Below are 14594 nucleotides of genomic sequence, written 5' to 3' on the forward strand. Positions count from 1 at the left end.
AGTTTGCTCTTAACAAAACTAGTTATATACGTATACTGTCCCAAAAAATGCCCTGATTTTTTGAAAAATATCTAGATTTTTTCTTTGACAGACTACAAAGCCTGATTAATTTTTTTAAGACAACTTTTTAGGAAAATAAATAAATTAAAGCTGCAAAGTTAAAAAATGAATTATAAATTTGTGTTTGATAGCATTTTAATAAATGACTATATATATATATATTAAATAAGCTACATTTTTCTTAAAATATGAATAAGTTTGATAATTATTATGAACTTTGTTTCCAGAAATAAGAAAAGGATTTTTTTTTATGAAGATGTATACTAACAAAATTTAATAGATTCACATGCACATTAAAAACATAGCTTTTGAAAAAAGAAAAAAAAGTATCATTCCTCAGCAAAAGCATTGATTGAAAACTATATAAAAGATAGAATTTTGGATAATAACACGATAAATTAAAAAATTTATTGAGAACTCTAACTGATGTATCACAAATACAAAGAAAATAGATGCGTCAATTAAAAAAAATAAATGCAAATAAATTAAGTATCTATTAAAATGTATTTAGATTAAAAGTACAGAGATTCATAAAATAAAAGATTTCTTAGAAATTATGTGAGATATTTCTGATACTTTTTAATTTTTACAATGCACAGATTCATTTTTACACAAAATTGTATAAAAATATTGAGTGTTTTTTTTTAGATACATAAAGGAAGGACTACAAGTGATTATCACATTTCAGATAAGAAGAAATTATTCTTCTAACTTTCTTCATCTCATTATAAAAATTGTTTATTATGAAATTTGACCCTAACAAAAGATTATATAATATCAAGAATATAGTTTAATTTTGTTCACACATCTTTTAATGTTCATAAGTTATTTAAGAATTTTTTAAAGATTGAGAGTGCATAATTATTGAGTTCTTTATAAATTACTATATAGAAAACTAAATTAAAAATATCAGTATACCTGAACTGAAATTATAGTTAAGTGTTTATGAGGGGAAAAATATGCTTATTAAAATTTGTTGATTGTGACAATGTGTTCATCAGGTAACAAATGTACAATGTAACTATATGATCAATATAGATTTGTGATCATTTGGCACAATTGTTATAAAGAAACTATTTTTTTAAAAATTTTAATTGAAACGTTACTGCTTTAAAATAGTAAAAAAGAAATACAATTCAAGTAACCAATATGCATAGTGTTTTCAAGATAATTCACAGTTAAAAGAATTCAGTGTTTCTGTGAAAATATATGATAAAAAAAAGAAAAAGAAACTTTTAAATTTTTTTGTTGATAATAAACAGTTAAAAATCCAAATTTAAACTGTTGCAAAGTTATTTATTTCAATTGGAAGAACACTCTTCTCAATTTAACTAAATCTTTTTCAAAACAAATAAATATCAGGGGGAAAAAATGTTTTATGTCCACATAAGCTGACTTTAACCACTGATCTAACTTAACTAAACTGGCTTGACCAATTTAAGTATGAACAGGAACCTTTTACACCCAGCATAGCCTTTTGTCACTGGGGCCATTTTTGTGAAAAACGGACAGAAACCGTTCTTCCCCCTTTATATACTATCTCAAGATGTAAATGCATAGTAACCAGCACGAAAATTTACAATTACAATAAAGATCTTAGTAGAAGAAGGTACTGAGTGGCAATCAGAAAAAGTGCAAGATTATGTGCTTAAAAAGCATATTATGGTTAGCTGTATATACTGAATTAAAATTTTTTGTGCAAGGTTATTAAACAACATACTTTTAATGAGAAAATATATTTCATAAATAGCATTTTGTTGTTGCCCTATCTTTCTGAAATGTTTTTCTCTAATTAGTATCACTAAAAACCTTCTTTTATTAAGCTCTAAAAATAAAGGCTGCCTTGGAAAATAATATCAGATCTTGTATTATAAAAAGACATTAAGATAGTGAATTTATTTGAAACATTTTTTGAAATATGTTTGCTTTCATAAAGGTTAAGTGTAAGGAAAAAATAAATATTTTCATTTGAAAAAGTCTTTCTTTTACTTTTTTTTCTTAACAGCAGGTAGCTTTAACATCCACTTCATGAGCATCTAATTGATGAACATCTCTTTCAAACAATGATTGATTTTTCTGTACACGACTGCTTTTTAAAATGAGCTTTTGCGCAATCGTTTTGAACATTTCTTGAATCCCTTCCCCTATTGAAGGCAAGAAAATTTATGGTTAATTCAATTACAGAGATAATCACTAAAATATAACTAAAATGTATTAAGAGAAATTTTTTTTCCCCCAGGATTATTTTAATAAAGTTACTTTAAATATTATTCTAAAATCAGAAATTCTGCTTTAAATTAATTACACTGTTAAAAGTAATATAGAATGAATTATTTTTTCGCCCTTCATTCATTACAAACTAGGGATTTAATGAATAATCTGGTTCAGCAAATTATTATTAAGAAAAATATTTTTCGACTATAAGTTTTTTTTGGGGGTAAATTTTAATAGATTTAATGAAGAATAATCAAATTTTTTTTAATTTTTTACTCGATGTTATTATAAATAGTTTTAACACATATTTATTAAGCTCCAAAACTTGTTAATTTATGTACTGAAAGACAAATGGAAAAGGGAAACTTAAAGAACTGTAACTTCAGATTATTATACACTGAACCACGTGTTTTATAATGCTGATTTTGTTCTTTTTTTATTATGTTCAGGCAAGTCAATTTCGTCATTTTTTCAACACCTTATGTTTTAAAAATTTACAAACAAGTTCTTTACTTTGACAAAATATGACAAGAAAACTGTTTCAGAGAGATTACCTGTCTTTGCAGAAATGTTAAACACAATATCACAGTCATGGTGATGGGCAAATGCATTAACTTTTTCTTGAGCAATCAGACATTTTAAATCATTTTTATTTCTTATCAATGCTTTCAATGCTGAAAAATAATTGTGAATGAGTAATACTAGTTTATATATATTTAAGTTAAAAATATAGAGAAAACATGGAAAATAATAAAGATTAATCAAAAGAAAAATTATAAAATATTTAAAAAAAATATTTATAATATACATACATTAAAAAGCGGGGGAAAAAAAAGAAAAATATATTTCTGCAGCTTATGAGCAGTAAATAAAACTTCTTATTTTTCTTAATTCTCTTCGTTTTTCTTTATTGTGCTATGTTTTAGTGATCATATTTAATGCAGCTTTGGCACTTAATATTCTACGATTAACTTACTTTTGTTTTCATTCTGTTTCGTCTCTTAATTTGTTTTCCTAATTTTGTGTGTTTGGGATGTTGTTCTTTGAGCCTATTTTAACGGTTTTGAATAGTAATATCCAATTTGGGCAAATCCTGGGCTATAAAAATCTGTGCAAAACGGGTAAATCATGTTTCTCTCTCTGAGTTTTTGTTAAATAAATGTTAATTTTTTAAAATTATTAAAATTGTGTAGTTAAATATCAACCTTATTAATTATAAACTTCTTTAAATTATTTAGTATAATATTATTACCTTGCAAACATCCATTTTAGAACCAATCCTTAGTAACTAACAAATCAAATACGGTTCAGTACTGCAGTAAGAAAGTGCCATAAACAAAATCCTTCCATTTAAGCTTCTCTTTTCATGTTCTGCAATCTGGCAATCTTATTACGAAAATATTTTAAATCATTCTTGAAAGATTACGAAGCATGTAAGTTCATTTGAATTTGCTACTCGCTCTACAGATTTCATTTTGTGTCTTGTTCTGTTTTTTCTTAACATTTAATTTCCTGTTTTCTGTGTAATATATTTTTGATTTAATGTGTTCAATTTCATTAAAAAAATTTTTTTAGTGCTCCTTACACTATTGTATTGATATATTTCGCTTTGGCTACATTGATACAATATTAGAAAGCACTCCTTTTCGCAGATATAATCATTTTATAAAATCATTTATCACAATATATAATTATTTTATATAATTGAATATAATAGTCATGGATATAATTGTTTTTTGTTATAATCATTTTATAATTTTTTAAAAATATTTTATTTTAATAATTTTTCTTCTTTTCTTTTCATTAATCTTTATTATTTTTCATGTTTTCTCTATATTATTAACTTATTTTAAGAGTTCTATATACTTGTAGCTTATGCTAAGTAAATAAAGCTTATTATTTTTCTTAATTCTCCTCGTTTTTTTTCTTTTTGTCTTTATTATAAATAGATAATAAATGTATAAGTTAATATATAAGAATTATTTTATTCAATATGTGAGTTAAATTTTATCTTGGATAAAACTTTAAATAAAAAAAATAAAAAAAACCAAGTAAATTAAATTGTTAAACTATGCACATATTTTGTAAAAAATTTTTTATGTTATTACTAAATTTTTTAAATATTTACTTTTGACCTTTCATGTTGTTGAGTTGAAAATGCAACAATATCTCTGTTAAAATTCCTAATACTTAATTGTTAAATAAATTAATCATTTCAATCTTCTCTTAATATTTAATTATGTTTATAATGTGGTACACATAGTATTCAAAAATATTTAAAGAAAACATAAACAATGTAATAAGAAGAATTTAAGAATGTCCCAGAAAAATAGTGAGCATACAAAGCAGGATTAAAATTTGACTCATTAATGGCTAGATTTCAGATAATATTTACAATTATTATTATTTAACATACTAACCATTTTCTGAAAAATCATCAGCATCTCGCACCCATTGTGTCAAGCTAGTGAGAGTCTCAGGCTCATTAGAGCTGAATACAATAAGACAAGCATCAGCATTCCGAAAGTAGTTCCTAGTAAGAGTTCGAAATCGCTCTGTCCCAACAGTATCCCAAAGTACAAGCTATAAATAAAATAAATAACTATTAATACACCCTCTCAGGACTTTTAAATGTAAAATTTAGCTAGGCTGATAAAAGCAAAAGAAGGAAACATGCAACGCAAATATCAAAAAGGTCGTGTATGATTTTTATTAAAATTTTTTTTAGAACAGAATGAGACTGGCTTTTGTTTGAAGAGATTATAATTTGTTTTTGGTGTACTTAGAAATGCAGTTTAATAAATGAATAGATTTAAGTGTCTTTTCTATTTTCTAATTGCAATATTTTCCATAATATTGATTGGTAATTCTGCTAGTTTAGACCCAGACCGGTGCACTATTCCCTGATGCAAACATTTAAACAAAAGTGCTTACTAAACATCAGCAGTTGAATCAAAGTGATTATATCTGACGTAACTAATTCATAAAAACTTTAAAAGTTACAAATTATATTATACAGGCTTTAAAGGTAAAAGAGATTTCTATTAAAATAAAAATAGCACTCTGTTTACTAAAAGTTATTTTAGTTGATAAGAGTTTTTTTTAATTCTTTTTTAAAAACTTTATACTATTGATGGAAAATTACTCAGAACAACAGCAATTTAACCAAAATGAGTACATTAAATGACTTAACTAATTCATAAAAGCTTTCAAGGACAAGAGAAAGAAAACGACAATAAGGGTATGACTTGTAGCCACCCTGACAAACCTCTAGATTTTTTTTTCTTAAAAAAATTTGCAAATTTAAAATTTATTTGGCCATTGTAGTTGACATGACAGATCACGATATATAAATATCATCATAATATTTAAAATCCACTTTGAAAAACGCACAAAAACATGCAACTTTCTATAATGCATCAACAAACTAACATAAATTTACACTTAAGTTTGATAAAATAAAAGTTGATTAAATGATATGTAAATTAGATAGAAATTTTTATTCTCTAATATTCACCTCTGGTTACGATATTAAAACTTAAATATTCCATCTATTGGTAAGATACTTAAGAAAAATTTTCATTCATGAGATGTTTAAAAAAAAAAAAATGTCTTAAAATTCATTTTGGATAAAATAGAACCATTATAAATATACGCTATACATCTTATACACGAATCAATTAGCAATTTTAAATGTCAATGAATAACATGAAATTTAGTCCTCTCATAACCAAGTTTCTGAGGAAAGTAAATAGTTTCCTAAGACAATAAGTAATAAATTATATACTTCATAATCATAACTGTTCGCCTGAAGATATCTTTCAGTGGATTGTCAAAAGTAAAATAGTACAGTTTAAAAGGTTTCAAAATATTCATATTGAATAAAAATTAAAAGTTTGCTTTTTCAAAAGTTCTCTCATTAGAGCTAATTAAGAAAATGTGATAAATTGAATAACTATAAGGAAATAACTTAGGTCTTACGGTAACATTTTGTCCGTCAACTTCTATAACTTTTGAATAATTGTCGATTCCGACGCTTAAATTTCCACTTTCTTTGAACTCATTATCTTTGAATCGACGAAATATTGACGTTTTACCAACATTATAGTCTCCTAATAAAATAAGCTTGAAATAAAAGTCAGACGGCCTATCTTTGTTTACATTTTTGGCCATAATGACAACATTATTAATTCGTGTATATTGCCAATATCAAAAAGAAATGTTGCTATGGCTGTTTCTGGCAGCTGATCCACTTTTAATATAAAAGCTATAAGCTGAGTCACAAGCAACTCATCTACTGAGTCATACGTACTCAAACTTTTAAATCTTTTCAACCTTTTAGACTGATTATCCGTAGAAAGATTTAAATTTATGAACAAAACCTGAGAGATTTATGAGTTTTATCTGAAAAGTTACTATTTAACGTACGAGTTTAGAGAATATTTTCATTTGTTTATTTTGAATCGAGGGTTGTTCAATCTACAAAATTAGACGAAATACTAGCATATATAATTATTGAGAATTAATTGATGGAGCAATGGCAAGCATAGATTAAATTACAGTTGAAAAATGAATAAAATTCATATTACACCTGAAAATATTTTTTATATTTGTGATATACGTCGGAAAAGTTATTTACAAAATAATTATCTCGAAAATCTGACGTTTACTGAGGATGAATATCATATGTGTGATGTCTATAACCAAAGCTTTGTTGTGCGTAAACTCGTAGATTGTCCTTATTTAGCTTTGCATCAAGAAGAATACGACGATAGCGATAATTCAGAAGAAAATTCAGATACGATTCAAAACTGCAATTGCCTCAAAGAGTATGAAAGTATGGCGTATGTTTGTAATAAATGTAATTTACGGTTTCCGTACCAATCAAGTCTTAATAGGCATTTTCAAAGGCCTGAACATTATAAAAGGACGTCAGTTGTACGAGACAAGAAATATTTTCGTGATCATCATTTAAAAACTTGTCATTTATATAAAGAAAAAGATCGCCCCTATCATTGTGTTGCTTGCGATAAAAAATTTTCCTCTAAGACTTCAGTAAGTGCTCACATTAGTAAAGTGCACGAGAAAGAGGATCGCCATGTGTGTGTTATTTGTGATAAAAGTTTTATCGATAAAGTTCGCCTAGAAAAACATTTATTTACTCATACTGAAAAATATAGGGAATGTGATGTGTGTGGTAAAAAGTTTACGAATGAGGATAAGTATCATAAGCATTATTCGCTTCATTTAAATATGACTTACGTTTGTGCTATCTGTGATAAAAAATTTAACAGTCGAGGTCGTTTCCGGCGGCATCAGAAACGCCACATTAAACCACCCAATCATTGTGATGTGTGTAATAAAACATATACAAATAAATACTATTTCCAAAAACATTATCTTGCTCATTTTACAGATAAAAAACCTTATGAATGTGATTTGTGTGAAGGTAGCTTTTATGAAAGGCATATTCTCGAGACCCATTACCGTACCCACACTAAAGAGAAACCGTATGAATGTGATCAATGTCATAAATGTTTTGGTTTAAAATCGACTCTCAGAAGTCATTATCTTATGCATACTAAAGAAAAACGACATAAGTGCCCAGTTTGTAATAAAGGCTTTGGGCGCAGCACACATGCTAGAGCACATTATATTGCAGTTCACACTCAAGAAAAACCATTTCTGTGTGAATTATGCGATAAAACATTTTCTCTTAAATCTCATCTTTCTTCGCATTTTATACGTGTTCATACAAATCAAGAAAGGAAACATTTGTGTCCTATTTGTGGGAAAGGTTTTACAAGAGCTCATAAAGTGAAAGTTCATCTTGTGACTCACACAAAAGAAAAATTACATATTTGTGAAGTTTGTGGTAAGAGTTTTACACAGAGAAGTTCTCTTAAGACTCATTATCGCATTCATGAAAGAGATAATACTTTGCCTGACAGAATACGGGAAGAGTTTAAAATTAACTGAGTCAGTCAAATAAAAGAGGGTTTACTTTGTGCTTAATCAAAGTGAATATAAATAATGTAAAAAAAGAAACACCCTCAAATTATGTCATGTAAACAAACATACAACAATTTTAGTATTTTCTTTCTGGTTAACCATCTTTAATCGCATCAGAAATCACCTTTTTTAGTTTAATTCTTTATTCTTGACAGTAAAGAAGGTGCAACTATATAATACAGGGCTGATTGTGCTTCGGAAAAAATCCGGATTTTCGGAATTTTCGCAAACAGTGATCCGGAAGTTTCCGGAGATCGATGGTTCAGACGTTTCAAAAAATCATTGATCACAGAAGTTTCTGGAAATGAAATTTTCAAAGATGGAGCTTAAAAACATAGTTTATTTTATTTGTTTGTAAGGGAGAGCCAGAGAGATACTTTATAAGCTAATATTCATGATTAATATTCATTTTTTATCAGTAAATAGTTGTTATAATCATAAACTCAAGAAAGAAAGGCATAATTGTAAATTTTAATTACTTCTCCAGGTCATCATAGGTATTTGTAAATGGTATTGGTATGTGTAAAATTTAAAATATATTTTAAGTAAACTAAGAGATATTGAGAAAAAGGAAAAAAACCTTGTTTAAATTTTTTTCTTATGTTTCAATTTTAACTGTTTTTTTTTTAACTCTAGAAATTTTCCGGAATTTTGACTTGGGCTCACAATCACTCCTGATAATATCAAAACTATGTTATGTTTGTTTATGTGACAATATATGTGCCTTTGTCATATTTTAACTTTATTTAATTTAAATCATATTTTTGTTTCATGTTAGTGCCTTTTACTTTAGGAATGCTTAAAGTAATATTTTAGTTTATCATCATAACACATTTAATTGATTACATACTTTTTAGATTTTGGATTTACAGCATTTTGAATGAAGTAATGACATCTTAAGTTTATTTTAAATTTTTTGGGGAGAATTTGAACATTTATTTTTCGAAGTAATTGTGTTGCTTGTTTCTGTTGAAATTCATTTCTGTTAAAATTTATAAATTATCAAATGTTGAGATTTATCCTTATGTTAATGTTGAGAAAATTCAAATAGTAATTATTTAGAAATGCATTAAAATGCAGGACTGTAATTTTAACCCGTCAAAATTGGACCCTGGAAAAGTAGTCCTGAAGCATCTGGACAGTTAAAAATGGTCTTAAAATGTCTTAATTATTAATATTTCATTCTATTTCTTTCTTTGTTTATTTTTTGCATGTAAAAGTAATTAAATACAGTGGGTGATCAGTTAACGAACATAATCCGTTCCAAGACTATGTTCGGTGTCCGAACTGTTCGTTAACCGATCATCGATTCACCATGGACTTCTATGTGAAATCGATTAATTCGTTCTGGAGACCCTAAAAATTTAATTTTAAAAAATATATGATTTCTTAGTAAGTTTTTTTAAAAATAATACATACATATAGTCTTGCATATTAATCAGTCCTTTTCATTTTTTGCTTATGGGGCATTGAAGAACATGTCCAATGTCGATTGCTTTTCTCTCTTTTTCAGGATTTTCCGGAAGTAATTAATAGCATTGTCGTTGTAAAGATCCCCAACCCTACTGACATCAGCTTGGTTTGGGTGCCATTCTAAGACCATTGCTCTGACATCCTCCCACTTTTTCAAAAGATCTTTAATGGCAGATGTCGGTATTGGTCCTCTTTCGTCTTCCTCTTGTTCAGAAGGAGACACATTTCGCTGTGTTTCTTGGTGTTCTTCATTCAAAATTTCTTGGAGTTCTTCTGTCGTCAGTCATCTTCATGTCCCATTATGAGCTCTTCTAGGTCATCCTCGTTCACCTCCACTTCCAGATCTCTAGCAGTTGTCAAAATTTCATCCATAATCTCAGGGGTGTTTCCTTGATCACATCCGTCTCCTTGAATGAAGGATGGACACAGCTTCCGCCAAGCAGAAATCAACTGTCGCTGTGTGACTTCTGACCGCGCCTTTTGAATGATACGAATAGCTTCTAGAATGTCAAATTTTTCTTTCCAAAACTGTTTTAAAGTCATTGTTGAGGAGAATTGGTATGCTTCAAAACATCGACGAAACAGCGTGCGAGTGAACAATTTATTGAAAGCCGCAATAACCTCCTGATTCATCGGCAGAAGAAGTCGTATTCGGAGGTAAAAACTGAACTGTCAGCCAGGGAAAGTCTGTCAACACATTATCTTCAAGATAATTTGGATGTCCTGGTGCATTGTCCAATAGCAGCAGTGCTTTCAACGGCAAGTCATTGGCATCAAGGTAGTCCTTGATGCTCGGGGTACAAACTTTAAATAGCCATTCTTTGAAAAGATACTGCGTGACCCATGCCCTCTGATTCGATCTCTACATTACTGGCAATTTGCTCTTAATTATGGAATTTGTTTTTAATGCTCTGGGATTCTCAGAGTGGTAAACGAGAAGTGGTTTAAGCTTCATATCACCACTAGCATTAGATCCCAAAAGTAACGTCAATCGGTCTTTCATAGGTTTATGCCCAGGAACACTTTTCTCATCTTTCGTGATGTAGGTACGGTTCGCATGCGCTTCCAAAACAAATCAGCTTCATCACAATTAAATATTTGTTGTGGACGATACCCTTCTGTTTCAATGAACTCTTGAAATTTGAGACAGTACTTCTCAGCTGCTTCTTTATCTGCACTAGTAGACTCACCACGCATTAATACATGTTTAATTCCAGACCTTCCTTTAAACTTTGTAAACCAGCCAGTGGTAGCCTTGAATTCTAACTCCTCGGATGACGAACCTGGAGTTTGTTCTTTCAATTTCTCAAAACTTTCTCTAGCCTTCTCTTGAATGATAGGCATACTCGATAGATGTTAGACTCGATAGATGTATGATAGGTTACATCTCATTTCATTTCCCGTTCATTTATCCAAACTAAAAGCAACTTCTCCATTTTATCATGGATGGCACTTCTTTGTGTCGCAGATGTGATTTTCGTTACTCCTTCAGCTCCTCATAATAATAATTATTGAATGACCTTTAAATTCATTGTTAATTCAAATTTCATTTAGTAATTATTAATACTAAGCATGCTTTAAACATTTCACCTTTCACTGATCTTATTTTGCATGCAAAATGATGACAAATGTTTAATATAAATTTTTCTTCAGGCCGAGAAGTGTTCGTTAGAATTCGTTTTGTTCATTATCCGAATATGTGTTCGTTGTCTGAACTCAAAAAATATTTTTTGAAAGTGTTCGTTATCCGAATATGTGTTCGTTATCCGAACACAAAAAACTCTCGGGAAAGTGTTCGTTAACCGATTTGTTTGTTATCCGATCTGTTCATTAACCGATCACCCACTGTAATTAATAAAAGTAAGAGTGCTGCTACAAAAATAAAACAGTCAGCCCTGCTTAAAGGATTGCCATTGGTTTCCACCAAATGTATTTAAATAAGTGGATTATTCGATTACAAGGAAAGTGCATTAGTCAATTTTAAATACTATGTTTTTACTAAATTGTATGTAATTGTATAATGTTTTTAAACAATAAATTCATTTTAATGACCTATAAACAATAATACTTAGAGTTAATGGTGTTAGCACCATAAAATATTTATGTGATTGAAATTTATGTAAAAATTAATCAAAGCTAAAAGTACCCCATATATATACTATACTATTTATTTCCTTCCAAGTAATCTGTAATTACAGACTGTTTTGACATTTAACGGAACATTTTTTTAAAATCGTGTGTGCTAATGAAGTGTGTCAAACAGGAGTAAAAAACCCTGTATTTTACTGTATTTTAAAATGGTTTATTAATAACTGCTGCTCTTTACTGTATAACTGCTGACAAGATTTGATTAATTTTTAAATTACAACTTGACTTGTTTGGATTTAGAATTTGACAGAAAGTTTCTCTTAAAGTGACCACATATTCAGTGGTCTGTCCAGGCCGAATTTTCTACCGTTTAGCGGTACCTTCACTAATTCAATTTTAGGTAAAACGGTAGTTTCGCAAATTCAACTTTAGGAAAAATGGTAGTTTCACAAAATACTTTTTCTTAAAATTTTATTTTTGTATTCCTTAAGAAACGATAAATCTATATTTTTACCATATTTTTTGTGTTGATTTTTTAATATAATTTTTAATTTTTCACAAATTATGTCTAAATTTTCACAAAAAAGGTACCTTTCAGAAAAACCTAGACAGACCTCTGATATTATATTCTCTTCTTAACTGGAAAATAGAAATTCTATCTGATTAAACATTTCTTTTCTTTATGCACATAAATAAGAACTGACAATCATAAATAATAATTTAAACAATGTAATTTAACATTAGTTTCATTAAAATTAATTTGGTTCCATTAAAATTTATTCCTATGAGCAGGTTATTCAATTGTCTGATATGCATTTATAGATGGGGATGACTATACATTGACAAGTTTATGAGGATAGTTTATAAAATATGCTTATGCAATAAGTGTGTTAAAATTTACCAGGCAGCTATAAAATCTTAGCTAGTTATAGTTAAAACACGAGCTTATTAAATGGATTCACATCAAGTCTAATAAACTGTTGTACTAGTTCTTCATCAACAAAAATATAATTTTTAAAATTTGGAATAATCTAAAATGAATTACAAAAATGTCTCAGTTTGAAAGTAACAGAAAAACTTGTTAGTTGTAATTGTTTTTAAAATTCAATACAAATTATTTAAAACAGCTTGTGTAAAAAAATAATTAAAACTGTTATGACATTTTTAAAAGCATTATTTTTCATCACATTTGTGAATAAAATTTATTTTATTAGTTACATAAGCTAAAAAGCATTATATAAGAAAAGAATTAGTATTTTATAAGTTTTATTTTTGCAGTCAAAATTAATATTAACCAGGATGATTAAAACCTGTCGAAACTACTGCTTTAAATCAATACAACTCTGAAGTGCATCAAATTATTTATCTTATTTTATGACAAATTCATTCTTAAGTTACATGGACAATGTATAATATTAATATATGACTTAAAGTGTCATATGACAGTGTTTATTCCTAAAAGTTGTCCATATCATTCTGGGATGAATCTACTTCTGTAGAAAGTTAGGCTGACATTGATATTTTTCATAATTTAACAAAACTAAATCAAGAACAATAATAAAAATATAAGTATCCATTTATGCTTTCTTTCTTTTTTCTATTTTAATAGAAATAAATTTGATACATGCACAAAAATAAGGACGATTTCAGTGGTTTGTGTTTTTTTTTTAATTGGGTTGTATACATATCAGCCAATTAAAAAATTCACAAATTTATTCCTAAAGTCTGTCTTAGAATATTTTAGGTTTATTCTGCACTTTTTTATTCTTTACAATTCTATTTAACAGTGGGACCACTACTATAAAATTTAAATCTGATCATATGCTTTAAGTATATTTTATATAATTGGCAACTTTTCTCAATATAAATTGCAAAAAAAAATTCTATCTAAAAAAAAGATTTTTTTCTTCCTCCTTTTAAATTTTTTTCAAGAATATATAAATAAGAATTGCTGCATTTATTTCTCTAGTAATTTATTAACAAACTGAAAAAAAATTTATATCACCATGAAAAATTCACTTACCATTAAAAGTAATTAACATATACTAATTATCTTTTGTCTCAGAAATTTCTTCAAAATTAGTATACTAATACTTCAACTTACGAATTGTTTAGATATATGTATATGGTATATCTATTAAAGCAGTAATTACACCAGGGCAGTTGGGGCCCCATATAAAGGGAGAAAAATTGGCAATTTTAGAAAAAAAATTATTATTTTTTTTTTTTTTTAAATCAAATTTAAAGCTATTTTCCAAATAGAAAACTTCATCTTCCTCTCAAATTAAAATGCGGGTTTGAAAAATGTTATTCACCCCTCCTGAAATTTAGACATTAGGAAAAATAAAGTCAAGTAAAATTAGTATTTAGCTCTTTTTTTTCTTCAAATTTAAAGCTATTTCCCAAATAGAAAACTTTATTTTCCTCTGAAATTTAATTGAGGGTGAGGATAATATGTGTCTGAAACTTAGACATTCGCTGCAATGAAGTAAAATAAAATTGATAATTTTAGAAAAAGAAACTAAATTTTTATTTCCTACTTTGTAGCTAGTTTGCAAATAGAACCCCTCCCCAAGACAAATACTTCTGTTTTGTTTCAATTTTTTTCTACGTATGCAACTTTTAATGTATTAAAATATTTTAAAAAAATACTCCAAAGAAAAGGTGCAGTATAAAAAAAAAATAAGCAAGTGTTTAGAAAACTAAGGTAATTTCCACTCTTTTACATTTCTCTGGATAAAGCAATA

The 14594-nt window shown here is 27.8% G+C and overlaps 2 protein-coding genes across 2 annotated transcripts; one reads left to right on the forward strand and one right to left on the reverse strand.

Moving 5' to 3' along the window:
* Window positions 1-443: 443 nt before the first annotated feature.
* Window positions 444-6469, reverse strand: LOC107437069 (ras-related protein Rab-43). The gene is made up of 4 exons (XM_016048952.3): window positions 6256-6469; window positions 4695-4857; window positions 2829-2948; window positions 444-2204 (listed from the first exon to the last, which is right to left on the reverse strand). The coding sequence occupies exons 1-4, from the start codon at window positions 6445-6447 to the stop codon at window positions 2059-2061; spliced, it is 621 nt and encodes a 206-aa protein (XP_015904438.1). The 5' UTR covers window positions 6448-6469; the 3' UTR covers window positions 444-2058.
* Window positions 6470-6618: 149 nt separating this feature from the next.
* LOC107437068 (zinc finger protein 28-like) lies at window positions 6619-13491 on the forward strand. Its single transcript, XM_071182071.1, has one exon. It carries the CDS (start codon window positions 6844-6846, stop codon window positions 8251-8253), a length of 1410 nt encoding a protein of 469 aa, XP_071038172.1. The 5' UTR covers window positions 6619-6843; the 3' UTR covers window positions 8254-13491.
* Window positions 13492-14594: the final 1103 nt, after the last annotated feature.

This window comes from Parasteatoda tepidariorum, chromosome 1 (assembly GCF_043381705.1).
Source record: "Parasteatoda tepidariorum isolate YZ-2023 chromosome 1, CAS_Ptep_4.0, whole genome shotgun sequence".
In the NCBI taxonomy this organism is placed as follows: domain Eukaryota; kingdom Metazoa; phylum Arthropoda; class Arachnida; order Araneae; family Theridiidae; genus Parasteatoda; species Parasteatoda tepidariorum.